This window comes from Danio aesculapii, chromosome 2, assembly GCF_903798145.1.
Source record: "Danio aesculapii chromosome 2, fDanAes4.1, whole genome shotgun sequence".
In the NCBI taxonomy this organism is placed as follows: Eukaryota; Metazoa; Chordata; class Actinopteri; order Cypriniformes; family Danionidae; genus Danio; species Danio aesculapii.
In genome coordinates this window covers 20386895-20412563 of record NC_079436.1, presented here as the reverse complement: position 1 = coordinate 20412563, position 25669 = coordinate 20386895, and the positions used below count along the sequence as shown (strand labels likewise).

Sequence of the window (25669 nt, the reverse complement as noted above, 5' to 3'; positions counted from 1 at the left end):
CTTCAACACTGAGTTCAAAACTCTTTTCAAATGATTAGAATTAACTTTACAGTGATAAATAAATAAAATTACAGTGTACAATAAATTGTTTCAGTGAATGTTTAAGATGTTTAAAATGTCAGTAAAAGTCACTTTGAGTTGAATTTTCAAAATCAAAAGTTGACAAAGCAGAGATCAAGGTCCCATAATTCAAATTATAACCATAATTAAATGGAAAAAAATCACAAAAATATATAAACTGTTAATTAACAGATTTCATCTTACTTCATAATTACTATCCAATAACAGACTTTTCATCTTAAAAAGTAATAACTTTTTATCTCACAAGTTTAATTTTTAACCATAATTATGTCTCCATCTCATAAGAACGACTGACTTTTCATCTAAAAATCTTCACTTTTTATCTGATAATTGACATAAAACATGATGATTATTTGTAAAATTCAAATGCATGCAGGAATTGAATTCATATTTAAGATAAAGGTTATGTCACACACAGTAAAAAAGTAGTTCCACACAAATCCTTCATGTTGTCCCAACACAAATCGATTAAGTTAACTTATTCGTTTTTACAAATTGAAGTGGATTCAACTTAAAACAACTGTACTGTCTTAAAAACAACTTAAGAATTGTGTTGTTTCAACTTATTTTATATGGTCACTTTTTTTGATGGTCCATTTGTTGAATTTAAGTTACATTGCATCTACATGCCAACTAATTCTCATTAGATTATAAGTAGACTGTTAGGTTGGGGTTATGGTTAGTTGACATATGCTTGCAAAGTTTCATATAGTCAGTTATATGTCCGTTTGAAGAGCAGCATTAGTAGATATTAAGCTGACAGTCTACTAATACTCAAATAGACCATCAAAATAAAGCGTTACCTTTTAAATAAATGCTTTAAACAAGCAGAAAAAAGTATTTTTGAGTAATATTTCATGACCAAGCATAACTTTTTCCCCCCTCACGCAATAGAAATGGGCTTCCACAGTTTGGTAATATACATCACACAGTGATCATATAAGAACAGGCACATTCTATTCATAGTCACGACGCTCCATCAAAGCAGAAACCTTCCTGCACCTCAAAAGCAGAGACACACAAGCACTTGCAGAGCCACATCTAAACCCAAAACAAAGAAGAAAAAAAACAAAACAACTGGGCTTTTTCCGTCCCTCAGGAAACCCGCAGTCCTGAAGTATTGACGACATTTTACTATGAGCATCACGTCACTTTTGAACGGTCACAAAACGTCTGAAACCATGATCCTCACAGAGATGCTGCTGTTGAAAACACCGAGAGCGCAGGTAATGAGCATCACGTCTGCGTTTCACTGCAAACTGATAGCGTAATGTCACTGTCGTCCTACTCGCCGCAGGAATGAGGAAACAGTATTGTGGTTTTCTTCAGCGCTCCATTCAAATCGATGACATGGGGATCAGGAGGAAGCTGGTAAACAGAGGAAAGGTTTGAAGGGGTAGAGCTCTCAGAAATACTCATCTTCTGTTATCACTTAACTGTCCTTTGTGTTGTCGTTGGAACAAAAGAAGATTTTTTGATGAACAATTGGGCTGCTCATTTCCATTCAATGAAAGCAAATGGTGCCCTTGAATAAAGCACCATTAAAGTATAAGTGGTCCACGGGGGTTGTTCACTATGTTCTTCATTTTCTGAAGCCGGAGGGGCAAACAGACTAAAGTAAAAAATTTTTGCTTGAAAGCCGTGGTCACCATTCACTATCATTGTATGAGAAAGAGCAGCTTGCACCCATCATGCTAATTTATTTACTGTATATAATTGTGTATGCATGTGTGTCTATGACATTTTGTTTATTTATGTTTCAATTTCAGTTCATTCATTCATTTTCCTTTTGCTTGGTCCCTGATTATCAGGGGTCGCCACAGTGGTATGAACCGCCAACTATCGCATATGTTTTACACAGCAGATGCCCTTCCAGCTGCAACCCAGTACTGGGAAACATCCATACACACTCATTCACACACATACACTACAGACAATTTAGTTTATTCAATTCACCTATAGCGCATGTCTTTGGACTTTGGGGGAAACTGGAGCATCTGGAGGACACCCTTGGTAACACGGGGAGAACATACAAACTCCACACAGAAATGCCGACTGACCCAGCTGGGGCTCGAACCAGCGACCTTCTTGCTGCTAACCACTGAGCCACCATTCACCCTAAGATATAAACAAATATATGTAATGCATTATATAAAAGAAAAGAAAAAAAATTTGACCAACACCATGGTGAGTAAATGATAGCAGAATTGTCCTTTCTGAAAGAACTACCCCTTAAACAAATCGTAGGAGAAGAAAAAAAGCGAGTCCTGGTCTCTGAATGCATAACAGACTGGACAAACACTTCACAGAAGGGTCACTACAGAGGGAGAGAGACGAAGGGGCGAGCGAGAGCACAGCGTCACTGCTTGTCCTGTTCTTCTTCCTCCTCCTCTTCCTCTTCCTCATCAAAAGAAAGGGCTCCAGAAGTGTCGGAGATGCTCCGGCAGTGTCTGTACCAGCGGATGACTTCCTGAAACACGTTGTCCTCTCCTTCCTCTCTGTCGTCCTGGTCTTCCTCCTCGGGCGACAGGCCGGACTCCGAGTAGGATGTGGAGTAGTAGCAGGAGTCTCCTTTGCTCCACAGAGGCCTGCGCTCTGCTTTGTGAAGCGCACACATGGCCTGTTCACCGTCTGCTTCTGAAAGCTGGAGCTCCTGGGCCACCGCTGGCTCTTCGTCTGGGTTGAGCAGGTCTTCGGGGTCCGTCTGAGTGAGAGGGAGTTCAGACGTGTGCGATTCGGTCTGATTTGACTGCGAGCACCTCTGATTGGATAATACAGCGTCTGAGGGAGGAGCAAAGTGTGAGAATACCTATAGATGTGGATCAGAAGATGGAGACAGACAGAAAGATGGCATGAAGGACAGATGGTAACAAAAAAAAGGAGAAATTGACAAGATGGTTCACGCAGTAATGGAATTTGAAGGCGATTTAATCACCCTCAGGCCATCCTAAATGTTTACATTTTTACTTCAGTAGAACATCGAAGTCTGCAAAATTAAAATTAAACATATTTATTTTGTTAGTTCACATTGTCAGGGGAATAACTAATCTGTGCAAGTTAATCAACTGAAAAAAAAGGTTGTTTTGGTAATCTTTAATCAAAGTCTGACCATTTGCTTCTGCATTTATAGTGCTGGTCCTTCTGTTAATATCTATCTAATGGCTTCCATAACTACTGTATATCAATATTGATTTAATAACAATGCCACTCTTAGAGAATGAAGCACAATAGAAAGCTGCACCATACTGCTACTTCCAATTTATACAGAATGTATGTGATGTTTTGAGTAGTTTAGTAGATCCTATACAGAGACTGAAATGGTGTATTAAATGTAGTAATTAGGGCTGCAGAATATTAGAAAAAGCTGACATTGCAATATTGTATTTTACATATATCATAATATACATTACCGGTAAAAAGTTTGGGCTCAGTTTTACATTTTTTTTACTATTGATTTTATTTAATAATTTAAATAAAATTAATCTGTTCGTCAAGCCGGCATTCATAAAAAGTAAAAAAAAAATGTAATTGTTAAATATTTATTTATTAAATATATATTTGTTACTTATAATATGTAATTTCAAATTTATTTATTACTCCAGTTATTATTGCTTTTATTACTATTACCATTAATAATAATAATAATAATAATAATAATAATAATAATAATAATAATAATAATAATTTTGAACAGATATTTTATAGTTCAATAACATTTAACAATTTTACAATTTGTACTGTATTTTTGATGAAATAAATGCAGCCTTGGTGAGCAGGAGAAGCTTATTTTAAAACATTTAAAAATCCCACGGACCCCAAACTTTTGACCGGTAGTGTGTGTTGCGATACTGATATTGATACTGATACTGTATAATTTGACCAGATAAAATGAATAGCTCTATTTGAAAAGAATTCATGATTTTTATATATATTTGGATCATTTTGGATCAGTTCATCTACATAATATCTAATAAACCAATCACAAAAAAACTGAGAAATACAGTAGAGCAACGATACTGTACAAATAAAATATACAGCGCTTTAGGATTTTCTGGAACTCTAGCAATATTCAGATATATAATAACACACTGTGCCACCGCGTCACCAAAAAACATAACTACACAAGCTATTCTTGTCATGAGCATCAAGATGTGGGGGTGCTGAGGAGCAAAGTCCAGTCATGTCAAAGACTGACAGCCAGATGCATTCATGTGGACTTTGAGACACTTCTTATACATTTTCCGAAACAAATAATGTGACGTTTGGTTTCGTTTTATTTGCTTCATACACAAGGCCAATACAATGTTCTTTTTTTTAAACACTGTGACATTGCTGTAAACATGTTAGACAATTAAGCTGAAAGCAGGGTAAACTTAACAAAACAGAACACCTTTCAATGGTACTGTGTTTCTTTCATTTTCTAACTCGCGATTATGTTTTACCGGAGTGATCCTGTGTGTTTTATAGCTTACATCATTGTGGCAAGGGACTCTCAAGATCAAAGCGACAAACCCCACCACCCCCGTTACAAAAAAAAATAGTGGGCTCCCCCAAAGGCCACGGTATTGTTCGAACACTGTAATAAATGTTTTGTAATTTCATGATTATACATTGCAATCCACGACTCCACAAACCTTAAGTGTTTTCAAATGTGGCTCCTGGTCAATTATAATACTGGCTCGACATTGCAGATCCTGCGATGTGACTATTGCAGATGTGTTTACTGTGATACCGACACTGAAACAATATATTGTGCAGCCCTAGTGGTAATGTTGTATATAATGTTTAGTTTCTTGCACAGACCAATTGCTTCATTTAACATTGTTTGCAGACATTTTTTGCCAGTAGTTGCCAGTAGTTGTTGGTTTGCCTTTTACGAATCAGCTAAAATCTTCTTTATTGTTCTACTAAAGAAACATAGTTCGCTAGATTGTGGATGGCCTGAGGAAGAGTCAATTAACAACGAATTGTCATTTCTGGGTGAACTCTCTTTTTAAGACTAGCAGAAACACAATAACAAAAGTGTGGAAGAGATGAATAGAGACAAAACTGCTGATGTTCAACAGAAATACACACACACATAAAAAAAAAACATTTGTTGTGACATCTGAGGAAAAGACAAACACACAAAGTCTGCAAAATGTATCTGGACATAAAATGTCAAAAGATCAAACCCAGAGGCATTTGATAAAATAAATGTCAAGTATTTCTCAGAACCAACTTCACTTTTTCAGGGACACTTTAAACAAGTATAAAATGGAAATACGTAGCTGTTAAAATAAAACATAAATATTTTGTAACATTATAAATATCTTTACCATCTTTGCCTAATTTAATAAATCCATGCTTATGAAAAAAATTTATTTCACATTAGAGTAAATTTGAGAAATATTCTGTAATTATGTATGCAGCTCTCTATGATATTTGGGTCACACTTTAATTTAATTTTAGGATACAATTCTTGATTTTAACAAACCATTGACTAAGACTTTTAAAATAATAAATACTTGTAAAAATACTAATAAATAGTTGCTGCTTATTAATATGTATTAAGGTAGTAGTTGAGTTTAGGTATTGAGTAGGATTAGGGATGCAGAATAAATGCTAATAAACAGCCAAAATATTTATAATAAGCATGTTTGTTATAAGCTTGTTATAAACTGTTACCCAACCTAAAGTGTTAGCGATATTTACTTAGACAAAACATCCGTATCTGTTATGTTTAATCATTAAGGAAGTTTCTAGGCTCTTCCCACGCTCACCTGAGCTCAGAGTAGTCGTGATGGGTTCATGATTTAGAGGAGGATCTTCTTCATAAGACTCTTCCTCCATCTCCTCCTCATCTACTGAAGTCCACGCACGGAGCTTCGCCTCAGCAATAGCAAACTGCTCCGCCACACCTAAAAAAAGTGGAACGCTATTGAATGACACTGGACTTTACAAAGACACTAATTACAAAGACAGCAGTGCAACAAAATCTCTTTTTAATCAGCGTTGGCGTTAACGTTTTCTGATGAGGCTTTTGTCCTCATTGAACAAAAGGGTGCTGCTGAGAGGTTTGGCTGTGTAGCACTTAAGTATAGTTCCATGCACTAATATTGGCCCTCTTGGAAAAGATGAGCAAAGGAGTATGGGGAAAATGTCTTTATTGTTTAACTTATTGACCCTCTGCTTTAGGCTGGGTGATTTGACCGAAAATCTAAATCTCAATTAATTGAACATTTTAACTCGATTACAATTAATGAATGATTATTTTACTCAATTATTATTTTTTTTTTTGCCCTTATAGCTCATTGATGTAAATGTGCTCACATTTTACAAGTCAGAGTTTTCTCTGCCGCAGATTCCAATCATTGTCAATGTAGTGCAAAGTAATTGAAAAAAATTGTCCTGGAAAAATTTGACCTATTATAGGTTCTGAATGTCGATTTTGGTTACTTTTCGATTAATCAAACAGCCCTTCTCTGCTCAAAATATTAACATAAGTTTGTTTTGGATGAGAGTACAGGCATTTTTTTCTTGAAACCCGGTATAGTAGGTGATCTCGGATTGTAGTTATGGAGAATTTCTGATTGCAGTTCTCCAGATTTGATTTTTGGAGTTTTTTCTGGCAACTTGCACCATCATCCTAACAATGCAATGGGATGAGACAATCCCACATCCTCTTCCAGGCTGATTCATGAGACGTCCAGTTGACTAGAATTTCTTAATTAATGACCTGATGGTGGAAGTAGTCATTTTATTGTTTTTGCTTTTTCTTATAGCTGCTACGCATTTTTGTAAATCTTAACTACATTTTGTCACCCATTAAGTTCTTCAACCTCTTAAAATAAAGCAATAGGCCCCAAGATGCTGTGGGTTACAGTGAATTTATATGGTGTCGATTAAGGAGCACCAAAAACCCGCTTTGCTGTTTTAAAGTCAGGTTTTGTTCAGAGTGTTTTACAACAGAACACGGCTAATCAGAATCAAGAACCGGAACAATTGATTTCATGAAATGTTAAATATGATTGGGAATCTACTTCAAAAATATTTTGCTTCTATGAATTTATAGCCAATATTGATGACACATGTAACCAGTGGTGGAAAAAATACTGAAAATCAAACTCAAGTAATGTTGTGTAATGTTAAGTAAGTACCATTACAGCAGGCACCCAACGTCATAAGACGTTAATATTAGGCTAGATTTAGGTTGTGATGCCATGTGACCTAAATTCTATGTCTAGTCAGCGTCTAAGGACAACTTTATTTTGATTTCCAAGAGCAATATTTAATATTTCGTTGATTTTAGGTTGTGTTGGAAAGTCCCCAAAATCCAACGTCGAACCAACATCTTAAACCAACGTCATATTGATGTCCAATACTGACATATATTCATCAGGTATGGCAACCAAAATCCAACGTCTGCTAGACGTCATAGTGGTAACAGCCTCACAACGTCAAGCTGTAGCATCATTAGATGTTGATATTTAGCTGATTTTAGGTTGGACGTTGAGATTTGGCTGATTTTAAGTTGGACGTTGGACATTGACGTTGACTTGACGTTGGGTTCTGACATCAACCAGATTTGCATTTCCAAGCAAAAAAAAACGTCCCCTGACATTGGGGTATGTTGGAATATTTCATCAATTCCATGCATGTTCAATAAAAAAGGTCAGCAGAGGGTTTTTCTTCAATGTCAAAAGCATTAGTAATTTATTGGATACAAATGAATAATTTGATTCACAGAATTCTGGTATCCTCAATGCAATAGTTACATTAAGGAGATGCACAACAATTTACATTTCCTGATTCGCGCTTTTAATACGCAGCTGATATTAACAGGTGGAGTTGAGTAAAATTCGTCACTTGTCAATCATTCTCCAGTCCCCTCCATTGGCCGCACCCATACATACGTCCTCTTTTTCTTTTTTTTTTTACAAATTTTCGGCACAACATTAAAAGCATAAGACTTTCTCAACTGCGCATATTCTGTGTTCATTTCTGCTGACAGGACGTTTAGCTGCAGAGTTCAAGTAAAATTGACAATCAGGCCTTTGCCTTTCTATCAGCTTCATCTACTTCTGCAAAAATGCTTCATTATTATGCAAAGCATTTCACACAGTATAAGTAAAAAGCAGCCATTCTAAAAGTACTCAAGACTACTGAGTATTACGCGATTTCAACCTTATACCCCGAAAATTAAAAATGTAGCTTACATTAGTGCCGTTTTCGTTTAAAGGTGTTTCTTAGAGTACCTTAGATAATTTGCTATTCATGGATTATAAATTTAAAATGTGAGAATCATTTAATCTGAGAACACATTACATTAATATATGCACCTAAAGTAAGCTGACAGAAAGCAGGTTGATGCGTTTACATGTGGAGTGAGATCTGTGTGACCTAAGTGGCAAAAATCTAGCTGTGATGATGTGAATGCTCGAGTTCTGCACTTTGAACCCTGACTAACAAACTAAGAGTGTTCAACAGATACCATGTTGTTGGAAACCAAGCTCCTGCAGCACTGATAGAATACATGCAATTTGTGCATGTATTTGAAAGCGTAACATTCTGTAGTGCATGTTGTTGTTATTTTGCGATTTCAGTCATCATACAGTAAGCATTCTTCCTCTTCTCATTAGTCACTTGCAATCTAAACAGTCTCTGGGTGTCTGGGTGTTCTTCTTGAACACCTTTAATGCTTACACACTCTTGCTGAATTTACAAAGCATTTTGGGGTTGAACAGCATTGATTTTTTGATGCACAATTTAGCTGGGCAGGAATCACAGGACTACTAAAAATAAACATATAAAGACTAAAGGAAAATAATACAGTAAAAGTACAGATAAATAAGTAAAAATGTACTCAAGTAAAAGTACACATTTGTTAAACTGCTTAGTAAAGTAGCATTCCTTAGAAAAAAACACTCAATTACAGTAATTTGAGTATTTGTAATTTTTTACTTTATACACTGTGTTATATACTGTACTGTGTGTGAGTGTGTTTGCGCACGGCTATGTGTTTGTTGAGAATTTTCTTTTACATATTTTGAGCAAAAGGCTAAATAATAAAGTAGTTTTTTTTTTCCCACTAGTCGCTTTGCTTTGCTGGTGGAGGGCACAGTACACCCTAAACTCAGCAGCCAAATGCACGGCAGTCAGGAAAGTGATGACAGCCAAACATGCGGCAGAGTATAAAAGTGAAGTAAAAGGAGGAGAGCTGGAAGACAGGATGAAGTGAAGTGACATGCAGGATCAGCAGGTGTAGCTGTGTGACTGTGTAATCTCATTTAACACCATCTGCTGACTCTGAAAGCCTTCAGCTGCATCAAGATGCTGACTGACAACTGCAACAACTGTTGCATATATTACTGCAATACTAACACTACTCCTAATGTTAATACGACTACTATTACTAATACTACTACTACTACAACTACTCCTATTACTACTAATTATAATAATAATAATACTTATACTTATTAGTAGTAGTATAAACTTATAGTAGTAAAATTATAACTTGTATACCTACCATAAAAACTATTATATTATTACATAATTATGATTTATTCTGATTACCTCAGATTAACATATGTATTCATGTGAATGCATTACAAACAGTATATAATTGTGTGTGTGAGTGTGTATTACAATTGTTATATTAAAATAATGTAATAATACAATTATTTTTAAAAATAATTACATGAACTGACTGTTAAAATCATATGTAATACGTGCATATAGACTGACAGATAGATGCACTGTTTTATTAACATCATTATTATTATTATTATTATTATTATTATTATTAATAATAATAATAACAACAATAATAAATGTTCAAAATAAATCAATTACAATTAATTGCAAATTGTGGTAACTCTATATTATAATATACGTGAGGTCTAAAATTGAATTTTATATATATATTGTAATATATAAATAGGTAGACGAATAAGAGGCTGTTTACATTTTCTTATTTTACTCTGTTATTTCCCATGGGGGCAGCATAACAAGCTCATGTTTTCTAGGTGCACCTAGTTGAAAACATCTCAACTTTCCAGAATGTCGCAAGTGCACTGCGAGTCATGTGACTAGAACTAACCAATCAGCTTCATACTTCGTATGGAATATACACATTTCAGTATTAACGCTAGACTAATTACCTCAGACAAACGCAGAGCACCCAAACACTGCAGTGCTTTTTAATTTTCTCCAAAAATACAACTTGTATCAGAGCTTCAGCAATCGTTTGTCAGTTTGTCATCCTCTGAGAGAATGGTTAATGGTTGCCTAGCAATAACAGATGCCACAAGCTCATTGGAAATGGCCACATATGCGATATGTGAACATCCCCTAACAATGTTGAATTTAAAATTTAACATACATTCTTTCCTAATAACATACATTCTAATCCTAATCAAAATTTTCTTCTTTAAGTTAAAGATTAGTTTTGTGAGCAAAACTTTGCAAGTTCACCCAAAATATCTTCTGCCAACTTGTTATTTTGAGTTGAGTTGAGACCTGCTTACTTGAAAAAATAAAGGTTGCAGTATTTCTAACCCTAACAACAAAGACAAAAATAACACCAATAATAGTATTAAAGTCATTATTAATAACAACAACAACAACAACAAAACACTACTGCAATAATGCTGATGTAATTTAAAACTATTATTCATTTGTAATTTATGTTTTAGGGTGGGGGGATGTGAGGAACAGCTGCAGAAAGACTTTTTAAAGTGAATTTAAATCTCACAATTACCTAGTTCACACATGTGGACTGTTAATTTGTATTTAACTGTTATGTATATACAGGGCCGGCGCGTCCATAGAGGCGACCTAGGCTGCTGCCTAGGGCGGCCAAATAGAGAGGGCGGCGTCCGCAACACCACCCTCACCACCCGCGTCCTCAGCAGTTATATCCTCCATATTCTAATTCTGTGTCAAAATCCTTTTAGTTGTTTTTTTTTTTTTCAATTGATCTATGTTTGTTTGTTCTGATAATGTATTCTTTCTTAGTATCATTTTTCAAACAAGTTTTTTTTTGTTCATTCAACTTTTTAGGTTAGGTTCAACATTTTAGGTTAGTGCAGCTGATGTTTTCAAAAGTTGAGTGAACAAGAAAAAGAGAAAGGAAATTTGGATTTTTTTTTGTACTGGCTTAAAATCTTTTACAGTGTGGTGTTCAGTTCTGCTCCTGGAAGACCACTGTATGAACAGTTTAGCTCCTGGTACCCTAATTTAACACAGTTGATCCAGCTAATCAAGGTCTTACTTGACATGCTAGAAACGTCCCTCCAGGACAGAGGTTTACACTGTAAAAAGCAATTAGTTGACATTACTTAAAAAAAGAGAGCAAACTCATTGGTATTTAATTATTAAGTAAACAAACTATGTGCATAATTAAAAAGTAAAGTAAAGTAAAATCAGCTTGTTTGTTTTAAGGCAGGTTTACTCACTTTTTTTAAAGTAAAGTAACTAATGGCTTTTTACAGTGTATCCAGAGTTATGCAGTACAGACTCACCGGCAGCAAATCGAGCCTCCTGTTCTCCTTCACTCAGATGACTGTACGAGTTGAAGTGGGACTGCAGTGTTGCAGACGGAGGGTCTAAAGGCTTGGACCAGCCCTTCCACTCGATCAGATGAGCCACACGACCCTGAGCCATGGCTGTGGGTTTAGTCACGTGGTCCTTCACCACCTGAGAGATTCCTGACAGACAAAACCCAAGAGATCAGCTCCGTCTGTCACCAGCACACACTTATACACACACTGAACACACAGGTGATTCACACGCTACCATTAAACGAAGATCTGGCCAGAGCTGCAATTTCCTGGATGCTGAGGGCTTTTCTTGACTTGGGGAGCATATCAATAGGGTCATCAACCTGCAGAAAAGACCAAATACAAAACGATGATGAAAGTTAAACACAAATGTAGAAATTCAGCATATTATGCAAGCTCAGACATGAAACTATAATGTGTTATATAAAAATAAATAGAAACTAACTTGAATGATGTTACTTTAAATATATATTATTTCATTTAGGTGGAATCAAAATCCTTTATATCTGTATATTTGTTATTTTTAAACTGTATTCAAACAGTATGTAAATACAGCTAAAACAAAACAATAGTAGTACATAATCAATTATAATATCATTATATGAAGACCTTTATTCCATGTTATTATTGTTCAGATCCTAAATCTAAACTTCGAAACTTAACTAATGATGTTCTTTAGAATTTTCTGTTCTTCAAGGATATATATATATATATATATATATATATATATATATATATATATATATATATATATATATATATATATATATATATATGATATATATATCACAAGTTCGGAACACACGCGACCCAGAGATTAATAACTTTTTTAAACATGTAGATTAATTTTGGCTTCCCTGTAAATTATAATGATGATGGAAGAAGTCGTGGTGGGACCTATACATAAATGCTTTTTTAGGTTATTAATTAAAGGTGTTTTCTGTCACTGTTTGTTGAGCCTGCATTAATGTATTCAGTATAAAGCTGTACAATTAAACATTAAAAGATCGTGATCTCAATTCAAACCTGCGCAACATGAATGGTAAATGATAATGATCAGCATATGTTTATTAATCCTTCGAATTGCTGCATTCAAATCTGTGTTTGTTCGAGAGAGATTCAGTTTTTTACACTTTTTCAGTTAAATAACAATTAAATAACACAGGTACAGGGATAACAGTTTGTAGTTCAGATAAAAACATTGATGTTTATGGTAAAGATTAAAATCACTGTTTAATGGAACTTGATGCTGGCAAATGTTGTGTAACCAATGGGTTACATTGGGTACATTTTGGGTTTTCCAAAATGATCCACCTATAATGAAACATGAAGTTTTATGCGTGAATTGTTGAATCATTCATTGAAAAAAATATTAGATTTTGTACAAGATGCTAGACTTCTATATTTAGCATATATCAGCAACAGTAGCAAAGATCATTTTCGTATATTGAATATTTTCCTTTTTATTCAGCTGGTTCTTGTTAAAATGGCAGGTTCTAAGTTTTGTTTGCTAAAACCAATGGTTTTTGCAGTAATGTTTTTGTTTGAATGGAAAGCAATTGACATTTGTCTTCTCCCTTTTTTCCATCATCAAAGCGCCAGAACAGACAATAATTGAGCAATTGCAATTATTTTTAGACAATTATTCATTAGTCAAACTTCATAATCGTGATATCTCAGGAATATATTACATTTTGGACATGCTTTACAATAAGGTTTCATTAGTGAATATTTGTCAATATATTAACTAACATGAACAAGCAATGAAGAATATTGAACAGAATTTAATAATCATTTACTAATTAGTAACATTAGTTAGTGTAGCATAAGTTAACATGAACTGACAGTGAACAAATGTCTTGCCACTAACTAACCTTAACAAAGATGAATAAATACTGTAATACTGTAATAGTATAGTTCTTATCATATAATATAAAATACACTGACCAACAGTGGCTAACGAAAGTGTCACCTACATCTTAATAGTGACATTAGTCTCTCAAGCAAAAGATATCTTACTTATTTAACAACTGAAAACATAAAAATGTGTGCATAAATCAATAAACGTTGTAAAGTACCGTTACAAAAATAAAAAAACACCACAACCACAAACACATTTCCTCCAAAAACCTGTCTCACACACAATCACTTTGCTAGTATCCTACTTAAACACCCGCTGGGGAACAATATTGGACCCCATCAATAAATCACCACCCAAACCTCCTACCTTTTGACATGTCCTCACGTGTTTCTCTCTCTCAGTGTACGGACGCATCGCAGAAAGCTGCCGTTTCCACTCAACACACAAATACAGAACAAGAGAACAAGAGCTCAACATAAAAGCAAACGCTCTAGCCAGAGCAAACTCAATCTCCACCTCAGAAACAGATGCCAAATCCACAATTAACCCTTTGACAATTCACTCGCGCTCATCCAAGCTGAAGCATATGTTAGTCACATGAGCTGCGAGAGATCAGCCGCACATAATCAAAGCAGCTTATGTCTCAGACATATTTGGCCAATCAAAACTCTTCCAGTGGCTTGTTCATTTGCAAACGGCACTCGCTGGCATGTCAGATAATATTAGCCCACAGGTTGATAATAAAAAAAAGTCTGGCCACAGCTAGGGGCTAATAACCCCTGGCATTTAACATTAATGGCTTACATGATAGAAATGCGAATTGACAAGTGACATTCATCAGTTTAAATAAAAAATAGACGTGTTTGATGAGTTACAAGGCGGCTGTTTGCAGTCCTTTCAAGGTTATTCTCATAAACAAAAACTGAAACTAAGATTAAAACTAAAGGCCAAACCAAAAATGTAAAATACAAAAAAATGTTATAATGAATGATAAACTAAAACAAGATGAAACAATTAATGAGAAACAAGCTGATATATAATACAAAATAAATAATAGTTTAAAAGTTAATAACAGGGTTCCCAATGTCAAATTTGCTAACCTTTTCTTGACATTCACTGACTAAAAAAATGTCATGACTTGGGAGAAGCGGCACTAAGTGGACAAAAATAAAAAGTATCTTTTATCAATGTCACGCTGCATCTGTTTAGGTTACAGGACTAAATCCCAAAACAAAGCTGTATTGGAAGTTAGACTGAATTGCTTAATTAAATCCAAGGGCCTTGACAATCTTTTTAATTAGCCAAGAACCGAATACATCACTAATTAAAACATTAAATAATGGTTCATTCATACAGATCTAAGACTTTAAATACATGATTACATACTGGTTGCAGAGGCTAAACAATTGTCAAAACAAGAGTAATTATCTCACAAGCTAATTAGCTACGTCTAATTCTGTCAGTGACCACTTGTTCTATCTAACATAGGTTACATTTTTATGAATAATTTAGAATATTAACTAGCTAGCTATCATTATAGCTACATAACACTTTCTGTTCGGATACAAACAGCCTGCGTGACTGCGTTGGATTTAAATGACTGCCAATTGACAAGCGGTTAAGGAATAAAGTGGCACCTAAAAAATCAGCTTAACCATAACAATAGGCAAAACATGTCAAAAAATGTCGTATCTAAAAATAGCATTTTGAGAAATAGGGGATAAGATTATAAATGATAAACAAAAATCCCATTCTATGACTTGGCCAAAAAATATTAAGTTCCCTGACTCTCAATGTCTGGCAAACACCTTTTAAAATACCATGACATTCCAGAAATTGCATGACTCCTTAGAACCCATAATAATCACTTGTCTGGTGGTGGAAACTTTTAATATCACATTAGTCAAACTAAAAAAAAATTCTGTGGATGAACTTTTTTTCATTTGCCAAGAAAATGTAAACTACGTATGTTTAATGATATGTCTTTTCATCTTTAATATGAATAAGTCTGTTGAACTTTTTTCTTCTAAAATATTTACTTTTCTAATATTTACTTTTACTAATTCTGGATCTTTTAGAATGGGAAAACTTTACTTTACAATCTTCAATCCACTTAAATTTGTTATATTAACTTAATTGATTTGTGTTGGGACAACATGAATGAATTATGTATCACCCTGCATTTTTTACAATGTGCAATATTTCTGTTCAAGCTATTATTTATTCTTATTACTAAGAGGTTTACACAAGAAGTACACTATTCAAAAATGCTGGGTTCCAAAAAATCTATTTGTGTTGGATAAACATAAAGGAACTGAGTTAATTTATTCATTTTAATTTAATTGGATTGAACATAAAACAATTAAGTCGTCACAAAAAAAACTCCAGAATAGTGTTGTTTCAGCTCATTTAAAAATAAATAGCTTTAAAAAACAGCAAACGTCATGTTTTGAGTGATCTGTTACATCTTCTAAGCTTTAATTACACTGTAAAACAGTGAAAATCACTCAATTAAATAATACAGTTTAACTTAAAAAAGTCACTTGGACTTATTAAAAAAAGAGTTATGATAACTTAAAATTGTTATATTAAGCAGAACTCAAACCTAAAGAGTTATGAATTAATAAATTATATTTTTTGAACTAACTTAACTCTAATTCTAGAAGCAATATCATATCATTTGAGTAGCTGTATAGTTGTTTGGACTTCATTTGTTCTATTAACTGAACTCATACCGATGTGATAACTGAACCTAAAATGAATAAATCTCAACTACTCTTAATATTTGACAATATCAGCACAAATATATATTCATATATATATATATATATATATATATATATATATATATATATATATATATATATATATATATATATATATATATATATATATATATATATATATATATATATATATATATTCATGTTGTATTTAAGTTTTGCAAAATGGTGCAAAATGGTTTGAGTACTGTAAACTTGTATATATGTGTATGCATATTTATATATATATATATATATATATATATATATATATATATAAATATATATATATATATATATATATATATATATATATATATATATATATATATATATATATATATATATATATATATATATATATATATATGCATACACATATATACAAGTTTACAGTACTCAAACCATTTTGTTGCAAAACTTAAATGGTTTGTCGCAATCGGTTTTCTCAAACAGTTTGAGGTAACTCAACTTAATGGGTTTTACAGTGTACTAAAACTAAAAATTGAGACTAAAAAGATAACAATGTTATCAAAATGTTTACAAAACAAAAAATAAACTATCAAAACCATCGACAAAACCACCTAAATCTCAACTGAAATGTATAGCAAATGAAAAAAAGAATACTGAAATTAAAAACAAATTTGAGAATCAAAACAATAAATAAGACTCGATAAGTAAGTCCTCATGCTGCAGGCATTTCATAAACACATATCAAGTTTCTATTTTCAAACAATCAGGAGAGGCGAAGCATTCACGAGCCTCCAAAACAAAAGTAGGCCACTGTGTCATGCATATCATGGCACGTTTAATCTAAATCCACCCTCGCAAAGTAAATCGCACAGGTGGTTATGACTCGCACGTGCCTGACGTCAAAGTCTCGAATGCAGGTAGATGTGCTTAAGTCAGATTGGCCTCTAAAGCCCATAAGAAAAGCCGCTATAGAGAAGAAGACTGCAGAGGCACCAGATGCCTGCCATGCATCAGCGCTGTATGTGGGTCAAATATTTCTTGCGTGATTTGGGGTTAGTCGTCATAGCAAAGAGAGACAGACATGGGCCACGGTGATCGTAATGAGGTCAATTAAACCTAAAGCAAAAGAGCAGGGCTTATTTTACTCTATTAACCTGGTCTTGTATAATAATACCATTTGCTTCTTTGATATGGTAATGATTCGGTGCGACGCTAGTGAACAACACACTCTGCTCATCAGGTCATTCAGAATGAAACATTTTCACACACTCTTCCAAAATGTTTTTTTTTTGTCCTTCTTCCTCCACAGACATTAGTGTTTAATGTCTGAATCATAAAACACTGTAATACTGTGGTATAATGTGAAAACACCAATACTGCTATGCTGCTGTATAAAATGCTATTATTATGATACTATGATGAACAAATGTATCAAAAACATTCTCTTGATTTGGCCGAAGAATATAACTATAATAGTATGTCCAAACAAAACTACATGGGATTACCATGGTACAACATCGAAAAAAAGACTGCCTTCTTTATTTTACAATGTCCTTCTAAGTACTAATACTTATTAATTCATATTAACTAGTTTAGTTATCAATTAATTGCTACTATTAATTAAAAACATTTACTAAATAAATATTTAGGACTTTGGTTCCACAAATTTTGCGTTTATTACATGCACTCATGCAAAATGGACTGCTTTTAGTATAGTAAGTACATGCAACAAGTAACAAGAACACTGTAAAAATAACGCAATTATACTATGTCTATGTTTATACTATGATTATACTACATGATTATACTATGGTAATATGCATAGAGACGAAGTATTAGTATGCATGCCCCCAAAAATTATGCTACAGTAGTACATTTTTTAAAAAAAACATGGTATCATAATAGCACTGGCATGAGTCCATTTGTCTAAAACATAAAACAAACTATAACCATGATTTATTGTGTAATGACAATAAACATAACATTATTAAGAAGTACAATATAAAACACATTATTATCAACACGTTATGTCCAAAAAGTAGTATTAGCAAGATCAGTTTATTACTATTTAATATTAGCAAGGTTTAAAATGATACATATGCCAAATGCCAAAAACGAAAGGAAGATTCCACTGTGTTTTGATGTGTTATTGTTAATTGTACATTTAGCTATATATGTGTATTATTTACTACCAATGCATTTTCTCTTCTGAATAAAATTAGGGTTTGCTTTGGGTTAACTAAATGTACAAAAAAATCATAAAATATATTATTACATACTATGTTCAAAAATGTAATTCAGCAGATATTTCGGTTCAAAGACATTTTTAAAAAGGTGCAGTACATGACCAAAAACAAACATTCATTAATTCATTCATTCATTCATTTTCCTTCGGCTTAGTCTCTATTTCAGACATTGCCACAGTGGAATGAACCGCCAACTATTTCACACATGTTTTACACAGCAGATGCCCTTCCAGCTGCAACCCAGTACCGGTAAATACCCATACACACTCATTCACACACTCATTCACACACACACACACACACACACACACACACACACACACACACACACACACACACACACTCATAAACTAAAGCCAATTTAGTTTATTCAATTCAACTATAGCGCATGTCTTTGGACTCTGGGGGGAAACCAGAGCATCCAGAGGAAACCCATGGGAACACGGGGAGAACATGCAAACTACAAACAGAAATGCCAACTGGTCCAGCCGGGACTCGACCCAGTGACCTTCTTGCTGTGAAGCAACAGCCATCGTGCCGCCCCAAAAATAAACAAACAAACAAAATAACAACAACATGGAATCATGGAATTACTATGGCATTATGTCCAGAAACATAGCATTAGCATGGTACTTTCCAAATATTTCAATAGAGCTTTTAGAAATAGCCATTTACTATGGAACAAAAATATTGACATAGTGCATACACACACTAAATAATTGAATATATAAATAAATAAATATTATTACAATATGTCTTAAAACTAACATTGTAATGCTTTAAGCAATATACATGATATATGAAAAACACATTTAATGATGCATTATCCAAAAACATAGTATTTTCAAGATACACATTGAGTGCAAACAAACAAACGTGGTATTGCCATGGTACAACTTCTAAAAGCACAATATTAGCAAAATATCCCTTAAAAATGTAATATTATTTCCATGGTGAAAAATTATAAAAATACATGGTATTGTATTAGCACTTTGTATACAACATGTATTATTAGCAAAAAATAAATGCAAAAACAAACAACCGTGGTATTCCTATGGCACTGTCAAAAAAATGGGGATAAATATGAGCAAAAAAGGTAAACACCAGCAATATATGACATTACTATGGGGCTTTGTTTTCACAGTATTAAATTTACAAATATTTATGCAGATCAGGCCCCTTACAAAAAAAAAATATATATATATATATATATATATATATATATATATATATATATATATATATATATATATATATATATATATATTTATACATATATGGTTTAATTATTGAGCAATTCCATTGTTATGGATGTGACATTTCCAGTAAAAACTCAAAACATATTCACAGAGAAAGTATATGTTAAAATTATTTTAAACATCTGTATATATTTCCAAAACAACAAATTCATAGGATCAAAAAAATATCAATCTGTATACATTTTTTATATTTTAAATGAGGAAAATAAACATGCGTTATGGATGTGACCAAAAAAGTATGCACATTTACAATACACAATTTACTTTGTAGAAATTCTGTGAATCAAACCGCACAGCCCAGAAAAATAATGCTAATCAAAATGATAAAAGTTGGCTCTCTTTAGAACAAAAATGTTTTGTTTTTATGTCAACCATTTTTGCATTTAAGAGAAAAAAGCTTGATTATGGATGTGACATCTCTCCATTATGGATGTGACAGATGTGAAATTGTCACTTGTGTGACATTGGTAAATCAAATATAATAGTTTGAAAATATTGACAGAGACATTTTTGAGTATTTTTAAAGCACTGTAAAATACAAGCCTACACAAAAAAAAACATACAAAGGGTTTTAATATTTTGATGAAAGCTTAATTTTTTTTTGGCAAGGTTGACATTTGCATGGAATTGCTCTGTTGTAAAAGTGAAGTAACCATGCTTTTGTAGTTTTGTATGGGTTATTTGGTTTACAGTACTGGCTAGCATTTAATCACTGTTTTACTATAAATTGTTAAACATGGTCTCTCCAAAGAACACGGTATTTGTAAAAATGTGTACTTTGTTTTAAACATCACTGGGTACATTTTTAATTAAGAGATAAACAAACATGGTACTTCTACACAAAAAGGAAAGCAAAAAATACAGAAGAAAAAACAAACATGATTTTACTACAAATAAAAAACATGGTTATTGTAGTTAAACCACAAATGGACCATGGCTGTGCTACACTGGCCAAAGCATAAAGGGATTTGTGACAATTCTGTCATCATGTACTCATCCTTCTAATGTTTAAAACCTATTTGACTTTCTTTCTACTGTTAAACACAAAAGAAGATATGTTGGAAAGCTGGAAACCTGTAACCACTGATCTTCATAGAATTTGTTTTTCCTAAAAGGATGTCAATGGTTACAGGTTTTTATCATTCTCCAAAATATCTTCTTTTGTGTTCAACAAAAAACGAGGGTTTAAAAGCACACGAGGGTGAGTAAATATTGAGTAAATTTTGGGTGAACAATCCTTTTAACCATGGTATTTATAACTGGTTATACAAACAGTAATAACAAACCATGGTTAATTCACACAGGGGGGTATAAGATTAAAGGAATCAAATGAAATGCACAATTAGAGGTCATGCGTTGAGATTTGCTTGAGAAACGAGCTGCAGCGTCTAGAGCGGCGTGTGTGTGCCAAACAAACATACATAAACACAATTAGCCTCGTAAGGTCAAATATATTACAGCAACCGCAACAGCAAATGTAGTTGCGGCGACTAAAATAGGCCACCTGAGCTCAGTTCATGGAAAGCAACACAATGCAGTTAACGCAATATAAGGGCCGGTCGTTATAGCAACAGGTAACCGTGAAGCATCATCTGTCCCTGAGCATCATTAATTCCCATTGACCATGAACAACACACGCAGACACTGCGCTCGGTGAAATAAATCTCACCTACCGGGGTTTGTTTTTCCTCCATCTGTTTGTCTCCAAATCAACTGTTAGATTGGCACAGCCAGCATCGTTCCATACAGCATCAATCGGCTCGGCTGTTTCAATGCAGCGCGACAGTGATGCCACAAATAATTGCGAATAATTGAGCGCTTTGCAATGATGAATCGGGCCCTGATATACGAATCCCATCACAGAAGTGAGGGTGACACGACAGGACACAAGCGCCCGAAGTGCAACAGCGGCCCCGAGACTGTCCGATTGATTGACGAGCAGATCATTTTCATAAACAACAGTGTGACAGCAACAGCGCGTTTGTTTCCTGGCAACAGGCTGATAATATTCGCGCATTGTACCTACGTGACGGCCTATTGCGATTCGAACAACACCAGAACAACAAGCACATGCGTTATTACAGCCGCCAAAATCACAACCACCGATGAAGTCGATGCGCATTTGGCCACTGAAGCCTCACGTACCTTTAGATTTAGTTGGGGTAAAGCTGTCAAAAGCATTGCACATGGATACAGCATTAGCGTCGGGTCTGAGGAGAAGAATCGCGTCGCCGTCTTCGGCCGTGAATAACAGACACCAGCTTTTCTTCAGCATCAGAGACAGGGGCAGAAATGAGTGCTGTTAACCCACCAAACGCATCGTCCCCACCACACCGAGCCTCTCCGACAGCGTCATCCCACCTGTAATGCGGCTCTCTTAAAGACACACGAGTCTCTTTCACACGTACAGAGTCGACGAGCGGTGAGTGCTACTTACTATGGCAGGCCGTTTTAACATTTATAGCCATAGGCTACTAAAGGGGAAAGGGGAGGCGTTTGGGTATGCAGTTTTCATAATCCGTATCCTAGCATTCAGAGATCAAATGATCATGATAATGCTTGTTAACAATAATTCAAATAACTTTAAATGAACATTAATAACATTCTAGCAGCGTTTATAGACTAAATATGTAGGAAACATTTTACAAACCCAAATCAGAAAAAGTAGGAAAACGCAAATAAAAAAATTAAGTAGTGATTATTTATTGACAATACAACAACGATTATTTAATGTGTCACATGATTTTCATTTATTTATTTATTTATTTATTTATTTTTCAAAATAAACACATATTCCAATTTTGGTTCCTGCCACTCATTTCAAAAAAAGTTGGATCAGTAAAGCCTTTACCACTTTGTAATGTTGCCTTTCCTTTTCACAACACTTAAAAGAATTTTGTCTCATTCTTCCTGCAAATAAGTTTTAAGGTGGGCAACAGCACGGGATCTTCCTTGCCACACATTCTCTATTGGAGACAGATCGGGACAGCAGACAGGCCAGTCAAGTACCTGCATCTTCTTCCTCCACAGCCAGGACTTTGTAATGTGTGCTGAATGTGGTTTTGCATTGTCTTGTTGAAATATGCATGAGTGTCCCTGGAAGGCAGCATATTGTGCTCCGAAATATCTGTTTTTTCAGCATTATTGGTGCCATCACAGAAGTGCAAGTTACCTTTGCCAAGGGCACTGACACAACCCAATACCATGACAGACTCTGGCTTTTGGACGTGTTGCTTTTAACAGCCTGGATAATCCTTTTCTTCTTTCATTTCCCCCACAAAAAAATATCTGAAATACTGATTCATCTGGCCACAGTACATGTTTCCACTGTGTGATGGTCCATCTCTGAGCCCAGAGAAGTCGACCGCGCTTCTGGACACTGGACACCCAGGGCTACTATTTTGTGTGGATGTAACTTTATATTGTGGTACTTGACAAAAATTTACCAAAGTAGTCCTGAGCCCATGTGATGATACTGCTTATAGATGAATGACGATTCTTGATGCAGTGGCGCCTGAGGGATGGGAGATCACGGTTGTTCAGCTTAAGCTTGTTCCCTGGTATGTACTGTTGAAGGTGAAATATCCAAATGTCTTCCTATCTTTCTTTGAGAAACATTGTTTTTAAACATTTCAATTATTTTCTAGGGTATTTGTTGGCAGGACTAGACCTTTCTTGGATGTTTTTAATTACATAATTATTTAACCTAATTACCAGATTACTTGTCCTAAATTGCTCCTGTCCCAACTTTTTTTTAAAAATGTGTTGCAAAACCGAAATTGGAATGTTTATTTTGAAAAATAAATAAAACAAAAAGCATGAGGAACACATTAAGTAATGTGCTTTTTTATTGTCTGCAATGAAATACAAGTCAAAGTACATTTAGAAATCACTACTTTCTTTTTTATTTACATTTTCCATACTGTCCCAACTTTTTATGATTTGAGGTTGTAAATACATTTAGATCACTTACATTAAACATTACTTCTAGAATGTGAAGAGACTTAACCATGATTAAGTTTGGTTATTGTTTGCTGCAGCACAACAAAATGTTTCTGAAGAAAATCACCTAATGCACATTTTAAGGCTGTTGGTGGTTCTAGTGTTAAAGACCTGGTGTGGCACAATGTGATTTGGTATAATGCTTCTGCCCAATTGTATAATTCTCTCTTAAGTGTGTCTCAATCAAGCAGAGTAGATCAAAGCAGATCTTCAAAGCAGAAAGTTTAGAATGACATGACAGTTCAGCAAAAATGCACAGGCTGGCTTATCAAAATCCACAATAACTGTGCTTATGCAGTTATGGAACCTGCTTCAGGATTGTGGTTAGCATTTTTTTTCATGTGATGTGTTCATTAAAAATAATTGTTCAAAAATATTATTGAAGCTCATTACAGTAACATCTTGGAAATCATTATTTTTTTACAGGGTAACAGGCCTGGCAAGACTTCCTGGATCATTTTAATGAAAAGAAAAAGAAATAAGCAGTCCAAATCTGTAGAATGAAGCAAATAAAAATGTACATTTATGCAATTTTGTTAAATAATTGCAAATAGTTTTCATTGGACTATATATATATATATATATATATATATATATATATATATATATATATATATATATATATATATATATATATATATATATATATATATATATATATATATCATTTAGTTAAATAAATTTTAATTAAAATTAATAGAACAGTGTCTAATTGATCTTACTATTCAGGTAATAAAAATATAATTGAAACAGATGCTAGTAACAATCTGCATTTGTATTTAAAAAATAAGCATGACTTCTAAATAAATGATGAAACAAATGAAATGTTCCCAAATAGGAACATAAGACAGAAATGACAATACATGCAAAAATGCATGAATAATTGATATCTGAACTAAAAACAAACCCGTGGCTCTCTTTATAGACAATACAACAGTTAATAGTGAGACAATAGATGTTTTCATAAGATATTTTAAAATTTGTCTTAATGATAATTTAAATTATCTGCAAATTACATTTTTCTTAATGATACTTGCCAGTTGATCAGAAAGTGGCCATTTTGTTCAGTTTGACTTTGGCCGGTTCGATACCAGCTCGGGGTTACCAGTGGGGTTACATCTGCTAAAGTTTTTTCCTGATATTCCATAAGTCTTCACAAGTCATTACACAAAAATTCACATCTTTGAAAGGAAACAGCTAATAAAATATAAACCACGACTGGATAACCAAGTAATTAAAAAAATAATAAAGCAATACATGTTGAAACCGCTTGCCATACTTTACAGCGCGCCAATCTTTCCTCGATACATTTTTATTCTGTTGCGGACGTCATCTGCTCTCTTATAATGCCATAAGTAGCACCTGATGACAATGTAAAACATGTCATTCACTCTGTGAAAACTGCTGCTTAACAGTAAGCTCATTAGGCTTCTTAAACCTATAAACACTCGGAATTTACGGTTACTTTCATATGTAGCTCATTACTGTGCCTGCATTTGCTGTTTCAGACAATGATGCATCAATTTCCCCTGTGATGTAAGGCCATTAAAACCTCAGCATCTCAAGGTCGAGAAGCTACAGCCACAGTGTTGCTTCTTTATCCAAAACACATTCAGAGAAAATGAAATGATCTCCATTTCAGCAGCAGTCAGGCGCCAGAACTGCAGCTGTGTTTGCGGTACATGGAAAAAGCGTAATAAACTAATCTGGTCTCAAGGGTGGGCCGGGGTTTAAAATAACTAGGATCTCTGTCTACCTTCAGAGTCCAGGTTGTATCTGTTGGCTATCTGTCTTTAAGAACAATTACGCTCAAACATTTCTCGAATAAGTTTTCAAACATAGGCCTACATTTACTTCAGATGAGTGAAGAAATCAGCATTTTATTTATTTCGACCATAATATTTAAAAAGACATAATAAATGCAGTACAATAAAATTAA

General features: G+C 34.0%; 1 protein-coding gene across 1 annotated transcript; it reads right to left on the bottom strand.

The window, feature by feature from the left end:
* Positions 1-277: 277 nt before the first annotated feature.
* Positions 278-22077, bottom strand: fam131aa (family with sequence similarity 131 member Aa). Its single transcript, XM_056466241.1, has 5 exons — positions 21874-22077; positions 11863-11950; positions 11589-11774; positions 5844-5981; positions 278-2862 (listed from the first exon to the last, which is right to left on the bottom strand). Exons 1-5 carry the CDS (start codon positions 21925-21927, stop codon positions 2441-2443), a joined length of 888 nt encoding a protein of 295 aa, XP_056322216.1. The 5' UTR covers positions 21928-22077; the 3' UTR covers positions 278-2440.
* Between the last annotated feature and the right edge of the window lie 3592 nt (positions 22078-25669).

What these genes read in the sequence shown, in the direction of transcription:
- fam131aa (XM_056466241.1), bottom strand. Translation starts at nt 21,927, where the DNA reads ATGCTGTATCCATGTGCAATGCTTTTGACAGCTTTACCCCAACTAAAT. An exon ending in TACCCCAACTAAATCTAAAG is followed by an intron (nt 11,951 to 21,873) that starts GTACGTGAGGCT and finishes TCTTTTCTGCAG; the next exon opens with GTTGATGACCCTATTGATAT. An exon ending in CACGACTACTCTGAGCTCAG is followed by an intron (nt 2,863 to 5,843) that starts GTGAGCGTGGGA and finishes CTCCTCCCTCAG; the next exon opens with ACGCTGTATTATCCAATCAG.